The 16,411-nt window shown below is 40.6% G+C and overlaps 1 protein-coding gene across 1 annotated transcript in view; it reads left to right on the forward strand.

Annotated features, from left to right (window-relative positions):
- The first annotated feature begins 16,129 nt into the window (after positions 1–16,129).
- Positions 16,130–16,411, forward strand: part of LOC115653390 (RNA exonuclease 1 homolog) — a 37,230-nt gene continuing 36,948 nt past the window's right edge. The window contains exon 1 of the mRNA XM_030566646.1: positions 16,130–16,277. Within this exon, the coding sequence (XP_030422506.1) occupies positions 16,130–16,277 (148 nt within the window). The remainder of the gene's footprint in view (positions 16,278–16,411) is intronic.

The following is a 16,411-nucleotide window of genomic DNA, read 5'->3' on the forward strand; positions in this document are numbered from 1 at the left end:
GGTATCTGAGATAGCAGTGTTTTACCTTAGAATAAAATAGACCTGTAGTAACAATTGGCCCATGTTGATATTTAATACACCTTGTATAGAAACTTTTTTTTTAACTAAGAGGGTTACATTCTGATGCATCAGAGACTAATAAGTTTGAGTCATCTTTGTTTTCATTCAGATGCTGTGTTTTTTGAACCTGTATCACTATAAAGCATGCAGTCTAGTGAAATATATTTAATATTTAAATTTGCATTGATTGTAAGATGGGGACACATCTTCTCATGGCCTAAAGAGGTATGAAAATGTGCACTAGCTGGGTCTCTGCCCCACAGGGCTTTTTTAAAATAAAAGAAGCTGTAATGTAATTAATCACTGAGGAAACTTTTTCAGAGAAAAGTTTATTTCTTCTTATCTGCCCAAAGACAGTTCCATTTCTAACATTAAAAAACAAACACATTATTCAAAGATTAAGTGTCATTTTAAAAATCTCAAAAGTTATCTGTGATATCTCTTTCCAGAAATTCAGATGCATATTCTTCTCTGATTGGTCTGTGCTGGTTCTAAAAGCGATGGTGACATCACAATGATCTACTTTGGAATGTGACACTGATGACTGTAAGAGGAAACTGTGAGACAGATCCAGGCTAATGACTTTAGACGCACGATAGTTTTCCCTATGAATCCCATACTTTTCCTTTTTTTATCTCTGCTTATTTCTGCAGGGACTACCAAAAAGCTAATTTCCTCTTCTAAAGGTATGATCTCATCAAAACCTCTATATGGTGAGAATAGTTAAGGAAGTCTATTGTTACTTCTAGGAATAGACTGAATGCATTTTTCCCTTAACCTGTTGGGGGGGCAGGAGCTGATTGTTTGTTGTTTTTGTTTAAACTACTATAGTTTTTTTTTCCTCCAGAAATCTTAAGGAATCTGTTCCCCTCGGTGGCACTTTTAGAGTGTCTGCTTGAAAATATACAACTCAATTCTGCTTAGTGATCCCTTGGGTTGCTGGAGGGTAGAAAGGAAGTGTGCAGAGCATCTCCAACATCCCACTTTTGCACCTCTGCAGAACCTAGTCAGAATGCTGCTGCTAAAGCTCAGTCATGGGATAAGAAAGGGCAGACTATGCTGAGCAGACCACAAAGGGTCTGTTGAGTTGATATGTATGGTACAAGGCCTGCCCCTGAACCTCCCTGCTCTCCACTCCACTACTCTTTTCATGACACAAACAACAGAATTTGGTCCTTAGGAACTTTGGATCTGCCATACTGAATAAGCATCTATCAGTACTTTGCTGGGGTGATGCCAATCCCTGCTGCTTCAGAGGAAGGTGATTGAATTTTTATTGCACTTAATCTGCCATGTAACGCTGAACACAAGGGAATAATTTCTTCGTGACCCTGGCAACAATTCTCTTATGCTCTGAAGCATGAGGTTGGAAGACCCTTCTCTGACCATGCATAATTATAAGAATTATTCTTTAACATAAAGTTATCCAACTTTTTAAAAATCCAGACACAGTAATTGACCTGATAATCCCCTGGAGCAGTCATTTCCATTGGCTGACTACACACTGCATGAAGTAATATTTTCTTTTGTTTGCTCTATGTTAACTGTAATATCAATGTACGACCACTTTTCCTGCACTATTGGATGGCAAGGTTGGTGTGATTTTCCCCAGCCTGAAAAAATAACTTGTCCCAGAAAAATAAAACAAAACTCTGAAACTATCCAAAAATCTGACGTACGATTTACTAAAGGAAATACTAAACCCATATCATATTATTCACTTCACAAGATATACACATTGTCCAATCTGAAAAGCATGCAATTCTATAAGTAAAATATAAAGAAAATAATTGAGTCCCTAATCTACTAAATCGTTGGCCCTACAGTAGGCCTTTTGTATCTGCCCTTAGATACTGATATACACCAGACCCTCGCTAGAATGCGTGTCTATCTAGCACAGATTCGCATATAATGTGGTCACGGCCATGGATCCCAAATTTAATTACTTTAATTACACTTCATTTTAACGCGGTCCCGTGCATGGATCCCAAATCCTGCATTCTAGCGAGGGTCCGGTGTACTTTTACCAACTTGTTTGCTTCTTCAGCACTTAACCAATCAGAATGTGCTAAAACCAAACAGACACTGAGCTGACAGGTCAGAGCTGCAGGTCTTTTAAAAAATTGACAAAATTGATAATTCAGCTGTCTTGACTTCCATGAATTTACTTTCACAATTTCCTATAATTTTGATGTTACATGATTGTTACACAATCTCATTCAAAACCATAGATTCTTGAGGGTAAAAAATCTGGTTCTTATATTTTAAACCTAAAAGTGAAGGAAGAACCTCAGAATTGCATTCCACCTGTCATTTTCAGATGTTACTTCTTGTTCTGGGCTTAACATATGGAATCAGTCATATTAGGTAAGTCATAGAAAGGTTACCTAGCTTCTCTGCATCATTTCTTGATTTTGTTCTTGTGTGGTTCCAGGCTTCTGTTTTCAAGCTGGGTTTCCACTGGCACTATGACTGTGTCATCCAGCCTGCAATTTGTCAGCTGAAACATCCTTCAAATGCTCTTGCAAGTTTAATGTCTCTATGTAGAGTGTTTTGTATGTGTGCTATGTATTGATTCAAGTCCTTCCTGTGCTCAAGGCAAATTTCAACATAGTTAGGGTAGCAGGATGCAAATGTGACACAGGTCAATTCTCTAGTTTTCCCAAATTATGCTCAGTTCATCACCAAAGTGGAGGGAGCAAAAGGTGGGTTTAGGTTACCTTTGCAGTCCTCTGCTACTGGGTTGGCTATTTTTCCAGTGCAGATCAGAGGGATAGCTCAGTGGTTTGAACATTGGCCTGCTAAACCCAGGCTTGTGAGTTCAATTCTTGAGAGGGCCATTTAGGAATCTGGGGCAAAAATCTGTCTGGGGATTGGTCCTGCTTAGAGCAGGGGGTTGGACTAGATGAGCTCCTGAGGTCCCTTCCAGCCCTGATATTCTATGAATCTGGCTGTTCTATACTGCACTAGCTGTCAAGAGTCCCTAAGGACCATTTCAAGCAGCCATGGATTGCTATGGTGTAGGTATGCCTTGGACATGTCTCCTGCTGGAGCAGCTGGAAGGAGGGGGGTTGAGTAGGAACCATGATGACAGTTCTGTACCATTAAATGATTTACCTGGGGGGCGGGGCTGGCGCAAAGTGGAGGCCACAAGTAATACGATTTACAAGCTCTTCTGCACCTAAATACCATATGGTAAGAAGTCCTTTAGAAATGCTGGGACAAGACTAGTTTATACCAGTAAAAATAAATGGCTTCTGGTAGGTAAGAGGATGGTTGAGAGATTTTCCCTCTATGATCCCTATCCCTCTCCCTCCTACTTGGAAAGATTGAAAGGGGTACAGATTATTCTGTACTTTCTATACAGCATTCCTTGTGCCAAGCAGCATGAAAGCCACTCCTTGATCAAACTGAGAAATGCTCTGAGCAGCATGTTGTGCCCAGAGGAGTTGCCAATGAAGTAGGAAGCTTGCACCTGAGTTTCTCTGGACTACAGGATGCAATTTCTAAGTATCAATATTTTACACCCTGGGTGCAGAAAAATATGCAGGATTTAAAATATATACAATTTATGTTCTGACCATCAATCTTTGCCAAAGAAAGACTGTCAGCATTTTTAGAGCCCATGGAATTGTATTGTTTTTAGATCCATTTGTCGCTGCAAATAAAATTCACAGCATGTCTCTAATTGTCAGCAAATATAGTGAGAAAAATAATCACAGTTTTGACAACTAATTTGCCCCATTTTTCTAGACTACCATAACTTACCTGTCAATGACTTGGAGGAGGAGGAGGAGGAGAAAGTTGATAATAACTACGTTGCACAAAGTCCTGAGGACCATGAGATCTTTTTAGAAACAGGTGAAGTAAAGTTTTAAGACCCCAAAATATAGATCTAACAGCAGAAATATACCAGCAATGTCAGTACAATCATCCACAAATTGCAGCTTTAAAAATGTTCTCCTATAGTGAAATTCTCCCTTTTTTTATATCATATGAATTGTTCCAAGTAAATTTATGTTCATAATCAATAACCCTTTGTTCTCTATAATCTTCTAGCATGCAAAAGAACTCACCCTCAGAGTCCTGCTGAATGGGATGCTATATAGGCATAGAAGTCTTCACTGTGGATCCCTTTGCAAATTAGGACTATATAAAAATACATATATTATGAGTTATATTCTAGCAACAGAAATCTGTAGTTCCACGGTGGTGCAGTATTCCTAGTTCTTATGCATAGGATGGAAATAGAATGTTTGCATCACTATTATACGAAAGATACATGAAAGAATGCAACACATTACGTCTCAGCCTGAGGTACCAAACAATCAGTCATTATGTGCGTGAATCATGGCAGGAGAGTGGCCACAACACTAGCTGAAGAGAAGATGTGCAGCAAAGCACGGTCAGGGGAAAAACTACCTTTAATCAAAATGATAATGCAGACAGACAACAAATGGCCAACATTTCAATCCGGAATGAACTGAAGTCGCTTCCAAAGGAACCAAACACACTCCACTCTAGGATGCTCATAGACTCACTTTCCCTCAGGGAGATCCCGAGAGTCTCTCTCATTTGTCAGGCTTTCAAAGAACTAGTAAACACCCAACAGAGGGGGAAATAAGCCTTCTACATCAGTTCTCCAGTCTTTTCCTTATCCCTGGGGTACCTGTCCTACTGCTAGTAAAATTTAAGCATTGACTAAATTAGTACTATCGTGGCTTAGATAAGGTAGCATTGCTCTAACCCTAAAAACATTTTAAATACATGAATTTGTAATGCAGTGGACAAAGAACTGTATAGATGTATATAAATTTCCTTTAAACTAGTTCTTCCTGTAATTTTTTTAAATAAATCATGCAGCACTTAATAGGTCTCTCAGCAAAACTACCATAATTAAAATCTCTGCTATTAAATTAATATCTGTACCATAGAATGGAACAAAACTGATTACAAAGGCTAAAGAAGGCTAAGCAAAGAAGGAGAATTATAAATTTGAATCTTTAAAACATACAATTTAATTGTACTGTAGGCTGTTAAAAAACAGTAAAAACCAAATTTCCAAAAGAAAGTACCGTGGCTGCACCCAAAAACGATACACCTATTGTGCCTCAACAAATGCACACTTGCATCCATAAATCAGATAGTTGCATGCACAACTTGGTAGCTAGATATACATTAACCAAATTCGCAAGTGGGAGGTTGTGTTTTTCAGAGTTACATGCATTATGCTGTCCTTTGAAAATGTGGCCTTATATGTCAAAAATAAGAATTTAACTGATTTTTAAAAATTTATTTAGACATTTCTACAAATCCGCCTGTGTCCAAAGATGTGTTAATGCTGAAGAACAGTATGCAGAATTTACGGGAGTACTGTAAGTAGCCGAAGTCACCATTTAAGAACCCTACATGCAGGGACTTGAATAATTTTTAAGCACTTTAGGAGTAATGGGGCAGGAGGGATGATAGAACCATGCAGTAATGAAAAAAAAGTTTATTTCCTTGCATGACACTCAGATACCACTGACATGACAGTGATGTATGTACCTGATAGATGGATGGATGGATGTTAAAGCAAGAAATCCTAATGTAGCCTCAAACTATTAACGTATTCTTGGGCTGTGTGGATGGAAGGGAAGGGATTCTATTGCCATTCTGTTTTTTAGTACAATATTTTGTTTCAAAGGCAAGAATACAGAAATCATTTGTGGTACAGTGTGACTTGTGGAGAGAAGAGAAAAGCAATGGGATCTCACAGGTTTCCCATTCATTTAACTGGGAAATTCAGAAGATTCCTCTTTCCTGCTAATCTGGAGATCAGCGCTGTTGGTGGCTGATGCTTAAAAGGAATTTAAATCCAGTACATTTACCTTTCGGAATCCACACGCTTGATCAATATTTAATTATAGGACTGTAAGAGAACTTTGTGGAGCCAGAACATGTTGTTACTTTTACATTTTATTTTTGGGATAAAAAGTTGGAATAGTGCTAGTTTCAAACTAAACTTTATTTCAAACTTTCTTTATTCATGTCTCACAAAACAAACATTGCTGCTAGGAAACTACTCTCTGTTTTATGTTACATGTAATGTTCTCATTTATTTGTACAATAATTTCTTGTCAACACACAAGACAGTATGTGCACACTATCAAAATTGGAAAGATTTTGTAACCAAATTGTTTCTTTAGTACATTCTTTTACAATCTAATCATGAACCACTGAAGTTAATGAGAATTTGTGCTGGCCTGTAGTGACACAGTGCTTCTGCAGCCTGAGCTACTTCATGCAAAGGGTGATGGACCAGTGATATACACCGCCCCCCCCCAAAAACAAACAAACAAACAAACAAACAAACAAACAAATCAGCATCCCCACCAGCTGATACTGGGGAAACATTAAAGATGATCTCAACTAAAAGCCACGTTGTCCCTCCGTCCCACCCCATTCAGACCAGGGGCATGAGTAACACTGTCTTCTGTTACGTGGCTGCCAAAACTACAAATGGGAATAAAGAATCAGTAAGAATAGGTTGGCAAAAACCTATAGTTAGATGTTGGAATTTTTTCAAGTGTCCATTCCTATAGTAACTTCATACCTTTAAAAGAGCTTATTGTACTCAAACCTATTTGTTATTTAAACTTGTAGTGAAATTGCTCTCTATCAAAAAAGCTGAAGAGGAACAACAAGAGAGTTCTGAAGCAGAGCCTTCAGAAGGTAAGAATATACTGAAAGGTTTTATTGTGAGTATTGCTCTTGTAATGATTTACTGTAATATGCTAACAAAAAGAACTTTAAAACTCTGCTCTGACATGATTTTCTAGTTGTATTCATTGGTGCCATGACTTGAACTTGACTCTTCCCGCAGCCCAGGAGAAGTGCCCTAACCAGTGGGTTAACACGTCAGTCTCTCTCTCTGGCCCAGTGAATATTTATGTATACAAAGTAAAGCAGCTTCAAGAGGAGAGATTGAGAGAGTCCCCTCCTTTACCCAAATACCCAATAGCCTGATGATTAGGGGACTCTCCTGAGTTCAACTCCCTACTCTAAATCACGCAGAGAGGGGATCTGCCCTGGGCCGCCCACATTCTGATTGAGTACACTGCACTACAGGGCTGCCTTGGCTTAAGCACATAACTTCAGGAGCAGGTTCACTGCTGTGAACCTCAGGCTAAGAGAGGCGCCTCCCCTTTGCCCAAAAGAAGGTAGCATCTAGATCACGTTGTCGGTTCTGCAAAGGCACACATTTGGAGTAGGAGACATCAATAAGATACAAGTATTTTGCACTGAACTGGACAGCAAATAAATAGAAATGGGACCTGAATTAGAGGATTCAAGTCAGTACTTGACTTCAAGAACTCATAGATTCAGCTAGCTAAAAACAAAAGAAAGAATTGCTGACAAAATGATGGGTAAGGAGGTTGATAACAAAATCATGTCTAATACAAGGACAATAACTTCTCTTTCTACTGTTTGAAGAGCTATGTATATCATTGTACCAGCACAAAGGTCTTGACTTGCAGACAACGGAATATAATACATTAAAACCGTGCATCCAATGAAGTGGTTATTCACCCACGAAAGCTCATGCTCCAAAACTTCTGTTAGTCTATAAGGTGCCACAGGACTCTTTGCTGCTTTTACATTAAAACCGAAAGTTCTGTTTGACAATGCTAATACGTAACTGAATGATTCTTAGATGTTTCTTTCATTAAATATGGGTACTAGTGATACATTGTGCTATCCTGTCAAGAGATCTTGGAGTGCTGCTTCAACATTTCCCATTTTGTTATGAATAAGGACAAGCACAACAACTTTTTTTTTTTGCTGTTAGCGACAAGGCTGTGTTGAACTGTAAATAGTCTTTGCAACTCTTTTTTCTAGAATCCAAATTTGGACCTCATTATCTCAACATTATCACTCAAGACCCAGTCGAGGAATCACTTAGTGGAGGTATGGTATGATGAAATCATCAAAACATCTTTTCACAGTTAAAATGGCCAAATTAAAACTTAAAATAATTGTAATAATAAATTACACAAGAAAACAATGCTGACTTCTCAAAATATTCTGAATGCAATTGACAAAAGTGAAATTAACAAAGAAAACTGAATTAAAGAGACTGTAATTCTACATCTACATTGACTCCAAAATATCTACATTGACTCTAACATAGTTGATAACCATACCCAGGTTTTATAAAAATGTTTTGCACTTATGGTAGCCCCTTTCATCCAAGGATTTCAAAGCAGTGTAAAGGGTTAAATAAGCCTCACAACACTCCCAGGAAGTATGCAAGTATTATTGTCCCTATTTTAAAAATGGGGAAACTGGGGTACAAAAACTTACCCAAGCAAGTCAGAGAAAGGAACTGAACCAAGGTTTCCTGATACCCTGTCATGTGCTTTAAACCCTAGAACATGCGCTCACACCAAATTCTTGAAGAATTCTCTAGTCTGTATCTCTGGGATTAATTTTTTTCCTTCTATGAACAACCAAAGATTTATTACCATTTTGGAACTGGGCTGACCACGAAGGAACATATTACCCTTAATCCCAGAGGTCTATGTGGGGCTTTCACTGAATAAGACACTTGTTTATGCAAAGGCATAATTTGGCCTTTCGAGTCATATATTCTTTTTCTGTTTGGGCTCACTTGCAAAGTTCCTAATAATAACATAAGAATTCATGCCTTTGGCAAGGCAAATCACCATGTGTCTGAATTGTCATTTGTTTCTCCTCAGTGTTTCTGAAAAATAAGCTTAACTTCTTTTGTTTCCATGTAAAGAACATCTTAGCAAAAATATTTTTAAAGACCAAATTTAATCCAGCTCGTAAGGAAAGAAATGGCTCTACAACATGCTTATTTATTATGAACTTGTGTATCAGACCTAAACAGATGAAAATAAGTTACTTGCTATTAGTTTTACTGTGCAATGACTGAAATACTACTGACGGATTCTTGTCATCCTTTTACAGATCTAAGAGCAAAACCTGTGAACATTTACAAGGACCCAATTTTGAAAGACTTATCTGCTGGTAAAAGTCTACAGACAGGGAATTTCTGGCTGATTTATGCAAATAGTTTTGTTGCCCCTTTGAAAACACTTATGGTAGGAAATTAATTGGCGTTTAGAAACTGCATATGTGCTAAAAGACAATTAAATGTGTTAATCTGATTGCTATTGCTTATTAGAACATATTGCAATCAAGAAATAAAAGAGAATCCAGATGCAAGTAGGTCTTAAAAAAAATCAGTGCAAGCAAAAAACAGACTGCACAACAACTAAAGGCCACGGTGAAATTCTGGCCCCATTGAAGTCAATGGCCCAAATCTCCAGGTAATGTAAATCAGCATAGCTCCATTGACTTAACCAAAGTTACACCCATTTACAACGCCTGAGAATCTGACCCTAAATTTTTACATACAAAAGGATATAACCAAATCAAGATCTATTATAATAGTTGCAATTAAATAATTTATAATATGGTCAACTGCTTGCAGATTACATTACTGTATGGAATGATGTTGTAGCAATGTTTGTCCCAGGATATATTAGAGACAAGGTGGCTCGGAAGAGCTTTGGGTAAGCTCGAAAGCTTTCCTCTCACGAGCAGATGTTGGTCCAATAAAAGATATTATCTCATCCACCTTGCCCCTTCAGATTACATTGTCTTTGTTTCCATTCTGAAGCAAAAGAATTTACTTCATATGTCAGGGGGTAGGGAAACAGGGCACATTACATCACCTGTGTTTTCACTGCATCAGGTTTTTTTGCTTTCCAGCAGAACTGGATAACCAAACTCCTGAGTTCAATGAGACAGAATATCACCCAAGAAACATGTTTTTTAAACCAGTACCAAGTAAGAACACAGTACAGTACTTACTATAATCTTATTGATTTCCCAGACAATAATCTTCTGGGATCATGGAGATGATAGAGCTCAAGAATACTCACGAACACAAGGTCATATTTGTTTGGGGGGGGTGAGGGGAAAGTATTTTGATTAAACTAAAAATGTTCATAGATCTCTGTACTCCATGGGGGCTGTTAAACTTCTACCAGAACGTCCTCTGGGACAGATCTGGATGTGGCAGTGATTTGAAGATCTTCACTTTGGGCTAAATTGTGGTCGTGAATGCAAAGGTCAAATAAACAGGTCTCAAGCATGGGATCTATACAGAGGCATGTCTAGCCTTTTTATCAGTCTGCTCATTTGTTGATGCAGAACCTACTGGTATAATCTTTTTTTAAAAATCATCATTTCTATGTACATGGCATTCATTGTTTGAATTTGCTTGGTCTGGTTTTATTTTTCTAGTGTCGGATAAGGGTGATCTTATTCAAAAGAAGGCAGCAAATGTAGGAAGAAAAAAAGATGTAAGGGAAATACTAATGCTTGCTGTATCATCTACAACTCTTATCATTTTAATCATATTTATGATATGCTGTGGTATGACTCTCAGCCAGTTCAGCAAACAAAAAAAGTAAGTATTCCTATCACATGGAGTCTGAGTCCTGGGAGGAGGCTATGATGAAAATACCTGTTCTGTACAGGCCTCCCCATTGCACCTCTGAGCTCCCATATGGGATAGCTGAGTTTGTCTTTGGTGTAATGGTGGTGACAACATCCAGGTTAAGAGACCTCAGTTATTTCTACTTCCCATAAGACAATGGCTCTTTTGTGTCGCTTCAAGAGCTCAGGATTTTACCCTAGGAAGTATGAGCAGACTTACGCATAAGCCTATTGTTTCTAATTATCCGCAACAGTGCTGCCTAATGCACCATGTATATGGAGCAGGGATGTACTGCTAGACCCCAGAATGCCGCCCACACCTGATATGTTTCTGTTAAGGTATTCATGTTCTAATAGAATATTAACTCTTAAAAGAAAACTACTGCTCTTCTCCAGTACACAGAAGTGGTAAAGCAGTTTAACAGTGAAGGGTAATATTCTTATATTGAAGATAATTACATGTTGAAATACATATGCTTTAAGAAAAGAATTACGTGTTGAAATGCATAAAGGTTTTAAGATGTAAGGTTGCTATTGTTAACATTTAAGTGATACTACAGTTTTATGTAGAACTGTGCAAAATGTTTAGCAACCAAATAAAAACAAATCCAACTTCTATTTTCTCTCCTGTTTGGGAAAAGGCACACATACATTCAATCACTTTGGTAACATTTTCCCCTTCAGGCAAAAAGCAAGAAAATCACAAATGCTTAAAGAAAGGTTGAATCTAGGAAGTCTATGTACTGCAGCGTTCTTATCAAATACATTAACTTTTCCTGCTTAGGTGTTAAAATCTTGAAAAGTGAAAGCTTGGTAATTTATATGCAATTCCAAGAATGACTACGGTGTTTGTTCTCAAAATAATATTTAATGAGTAAATTTTTTTTTCTTTTTGTGTTTCAGGGGTTCTAGTAATGCCTCCACCACTCATGCTGAGCAACAGAGACTGGCATACCTATCTTATTTTCAGCCTTTGGAAGGAGTATCTGATTCTTCTTTTTCTAAGACTGCAGACAGTAGTATGTGGGATGAAAAAACACTGTCAGAGATAAGGAGCAATTCACAGTCTAGACATTCAAAAACAAGAACATTATCCAATATAAAGTCAGTAGATGATGTATCATCAATTTCTGATGAATCAACTCGCAGTGGAGCTACTTCATTTAAAGCCTCAAAAACAAGCGAAAATGAGCTATAAACCAATCAGCTGAGTGCAGGATTGACAAAACCTTTGAACCCTGATGCTGCTGGTATAAAAACAAACAAAAAATGCTGCAGCTACTTTTATAAAAATAGCATGCATTTGCGATTCATTAAAGTTTACAACTTGCAATTACACGAAGGAGGCAGAGCTAACTTTAAATTCTGATAGAAAAGGGAGAAGGGAAAGGGACTTGAAATTAAATCTGGATCACAAATGTTTGCAGGCGTACTATACTCTAAGTGCTTCAGAATCACGGGTAAAAGGAACAGAACAAAATTGGCTTTTAAATACCGTCATCTACACAACGCTACATGTAGGCAAAAGGAGGACCTAAGAAGTCTATCCCAGGAACTCTGTTGTTGTGATTTACTATAGTGACCTTGTGAAGTGAAGTGAAGTGAAGTGAAGTAAATTCAAGGCCATATAAGCCAATACCAGGGGCATATATAGATTTGTAATGATGTAATCTCGAAGCAATAAATCACCTTTTTGAAAGATTTTTTCAATAATAGCTATCTTGTATCAAAAAAGATATTAAAAATATTAGCATTAAACTATTTTCTTAAACAGACACTGAGAATTTCAGTGAGAATAGCCTTTCAAGTCTGAGAGAGACAAATAATACCTGTGTGACAGGTTTGGTCACAGAGACTCCCCTGGGGACCGTCACGTGTTGTGCTGAGATTACCTCTGACCCCATTTTCTCTGCCAGTTTGGGACTCCAGAACCCTGTCTTCTTGAGCCAGACACGGAAGCCTGCTGCAACACAGACTCAGGGTCTGAACCATGATACCAAAGCTGAAGACTTAACTGAAAACAGCTTTGCAAGTATTCCTATCTCCAGCACCCAGACACCCAGTTCCCAGTGGGATCCAAACACCAAATAAATCAGTTTTTCTCTGTATAAAGCTTATATAGGGTAAACTCATAAACTGCCCACCCTCTATGATGTCGATAGAGAGATGTGCACAGCTGTTTGCTCCCCCAGGTATTAATCACTTACTCTGGGATAATTAATAAACAAACGTGATTTTATTAAGTATACAAAATAGGATTAAGTGGTTCCAAGTAATAACAGTCAGAACAAAGTAAGTTACCAAGCAAAATAAAACAAAACACAAGTCTAAGCCTAATACATTAAGAAATTGAGTACAAGTAAATCTCACCCCCAGAGATGTTCCAATAAGCTTCTTTCACAGACTAGATTCCTACCTGGTCTAGGCCCAATCCTTTCCCTCAGTACAAACCTTGTTAGGTCCAGCTCAGCTGGTAACTAGGCCATTTCTTCATAACTGGTCCACACATATGCAGTGGAGACTTGCAGGTAATCAGAACCATCTACAGTCAATTGTCCTAGACAATAGGAGCCATCAAGATTCTAAACCATCATTAATGGCCCACACTTTGCATAATTATAATAGACCCTCAGAGTTATACTTCATATTTCTAGTTTTAGATACAAGAATGATACATACATACAAAGAGAATGAACACACTCAGTAGATCATAAGCTTTGTAATGATACTTCATACGAGAACTTCTGCATAAAGCATATTCCAGTTACATCATATCCACACGTATAAACATATTTTTATTAAACATATGGAGTGCAATGTCACAACCTAGGTTTAATGAATGTTTTTGTAAGTTATGGCTGCATTTCAGCAGAAGTATTCCTGTATGTAGACCCCAACTTGTTGTGGGACTCCATGTAGGTACAGCAGTAAAACACTGTAGGACCATGCAGCTCAAAGGTGTTGTGCTAATATCAGATTCCTATCGGAACAGTCAAAGGTGCAATGCAATTTGATAGTTCTTCTCAACAGAGCAGGGGTGGGCAAACTACGGGCCGGATCCAGCCCCTCAGGGCTTTGGATCCTGCCCCTGGGATTGCCACCCCTGTGGTGCTGTGGGCCCCAAGCTGCGCCCAGAAGGGGCCAGTACCATGTCCCTGTGGCCCCTGGAGGAGAGGGGGCAGAGGGCTCTGCGTGCTGCAGGGAGGTGCTGCCGGCTGCTTCTGGGAGTGGCATGGGCCCAGGGCAGGCAGGCAGGGAGCCTGCCCTAGCCCCAGTGCATGCCACTGCCACTCTGGAGCTGCTCCAGGTAAGTGGTGCCAGGTCAGAGCCCATACCTCAACCCTCCTTGCACCCCAACCCCCTGCCCTGAGCCCCATGCCTCCCCCTGCACCCCAATCCCCTGCTGCACCCCCACACCTCTCCTGCACCCCAACCCTCTGCTGCACCTTACACCTCAATCTCCTGCCGAGCCCCTGCCACACCCCTCCTGCACTCCAACCCCCTTCCGAGACCCCTGCTGCACCTCACACCTCCCCTGCACCCCAACCCTGAGCCCTCCCACACTCCACACCCTCCCTGCACCCCAATCTCCTTCCCTTCACTCCTCCTCTGCCTCAGCCCCTTGCCCTGAGCCCCTTCATGCACACCGCACCCCCTCCCACACGCCGATCCCCTGCCCCAGTCCTACATTCATGGCCCTGCATGCAATTTCCCCACCCGGATGTGGTCCTCAGGCCAAAAAGTTTGCCCACCCCTGCAATAGCGGGAACCACATACATACTTTTAAACACCAAATTAATCCTTATTTTAAATGTTTAAATTTATAAGTACTATAGGTCCTCTCCCTAGAGCCCTCCTTAAATACTGAGTAGTCTGCTTCGAAGGTGGTCTTTAAAGGTACCCAACTTCCACTGAAATCAACAGGAATTAGACACCTAAATCCCTTTGAGGATCTGGACCTAACTCCCTCTATAAAATATGGTAACTACTATTTGAAATAAAGCAGACTCTGCAAGGTTGGAGAAAACAAAACATTTACAGAGTCTAACATTAATAATAGACTATAAATACAAATAGAAAAGATTTCAACCAGGCTCCTAAACCTACTTCCTTGTAGGGAATGATCTTGGTTATAAATTCACCAAGGAGTCCAGTGGCACTTTACCCTAAGACTTCGTGGGAAAAAAAACCTCAGACTGACATGGCTACCCCGATATTTGGTTATAAATTAACATTCAATTCCACCAGTTTAGCTTCCCCTTCCTTTTTGTCTACTCCTGCCTCTCTGTCCCATTTGTGTCTTACATTCCCCTTTTTTCATCTTGTTACCCATATTATCACATCTGTGCCCCTGTTACTACCAAATAGAAGCAGCAGATTAAAGAGGAGATTGTGTGATTCTGCGGCTGATAGTGCTGACTGCCCTGTGGAAGGGGGAGGGGAAGGAAAAGTGTTATAGGTATTATCCTTCTAGGGGGACTGCCTTGAAATATTTTTTTTTAAGTGAAGGGTCAATAAAAATGCAGGATTTCCAAACCCATACTGAATTTAACCCCTTGAAGACAACACAAGGATTTAAAATACTGTATACCTGTTTAACCACACTAACTAGGGTCTGATCCAAAGCTGACTGAAGTCTATGGAACTCTTTCCACTTCAATGAACTTTCAGTGCAAAACCACCAGTATTGATTTAAGTGTCCCAAATACAAAAGGAGTTTTTCTTTGCCTTTATCTTACGCTATCTTCAATATATTAACTTTCTTGGTGACTGACAAAACAAGCTTTTTCTCTCAAGGTTTACTGCTACCAACAATTAAACCAGCATTCACGTTGTTATTCTGTTATCTTAATCGTTTAAAAATATTTTAAATATTTTGAAAGTTCTGACTGTCCCAAATCTCCCACTGACACAAGGGTAAAGGGGAATTCACGACTGAAAAGGGCATACTTTATAAACCCTGTTAACCCAGGGCCAGGTTCTTTCACCTTATTCATTTTGATTAGTACCTTATGCCCAGATCCACGCAGGTATCCAGGCTTCTAACTTCCACTGAAATCAACTCTGGTGGCACACTGTTTCGTCAGTTAAAAATTACGTTGCAACAGTGACACTGGGAGCACCCCTGGTGCTCGTGGCTCTTGCACACCCACTATGGATCACCCCCGCTGCCCCACGCTGCAATGGGGCATCCTAGGTTTGCAGGCTCGCGGCTTCCACCCGCAGCGGGCAACCTAACAACCACGGGCGCGCGAGGCTCGGCGAACTTTCCGAACGTTCCTTTCCCGGGAGACTCCGCCCCTCTCTGGTTCCAGAGGCTTAACGGCGACTCGGGGCCCCGGGCCCCGCCCCCGCTCTCTATAAATACAGAGGAGGCTGACCAGCCGCGGCCGCGGGGAGAGGGCGTAGCCGGGGTGGGGCAGTTACTGCGGGCGCTGGCCTTTTCCCGCCGCGGGGGGGAGCGCGTGGCTCTGGCCGTGCCGCCCCCAACGGCCGGCTCCGCGCGCGCGACGCTCGCTGGGCCGCGCGCTGGCTGGCTGAGGGCGGGGCGGGGATGCTGCGCTCCGCGGGTTACTTCAGTGGCTTTTCCTGCCCTTTCGATGGCGCCTCAGGCGGCGGCTGCCCGCGGCCTCACTGCCAGTACAGGCACGAGGCGGGACGGAGCGGGCAGCAGCAGCCGCTGAGCGACGCCCCTGCCATGGGTGAGGACGGGGGCGCTGCCCACGTTGTTAGAGGGCTGAGGGAGTCGGGGACCCCACTGAGCTCCTCCTCCCCGTTGGGGGACCTGTGAGGCGGGGGTAGCCTGGACCCCCCCACCCCCTAGTCTCTGCTGTCT

This window comes from Gopherus evgoodei, chromosome 6, assembly GCF_007399415.2.
Source record: "Gopherus evgoodei ecotype Sinaloan lineage chromosome 6, rGopEvg1_v1.p, whole genome shotgun sequence".
Lineage (NCBI taxonomy): Eukaryota > Metazoa > Chordata > Testudines > Testudinidae > Gopherus > Gopherus evgoodei.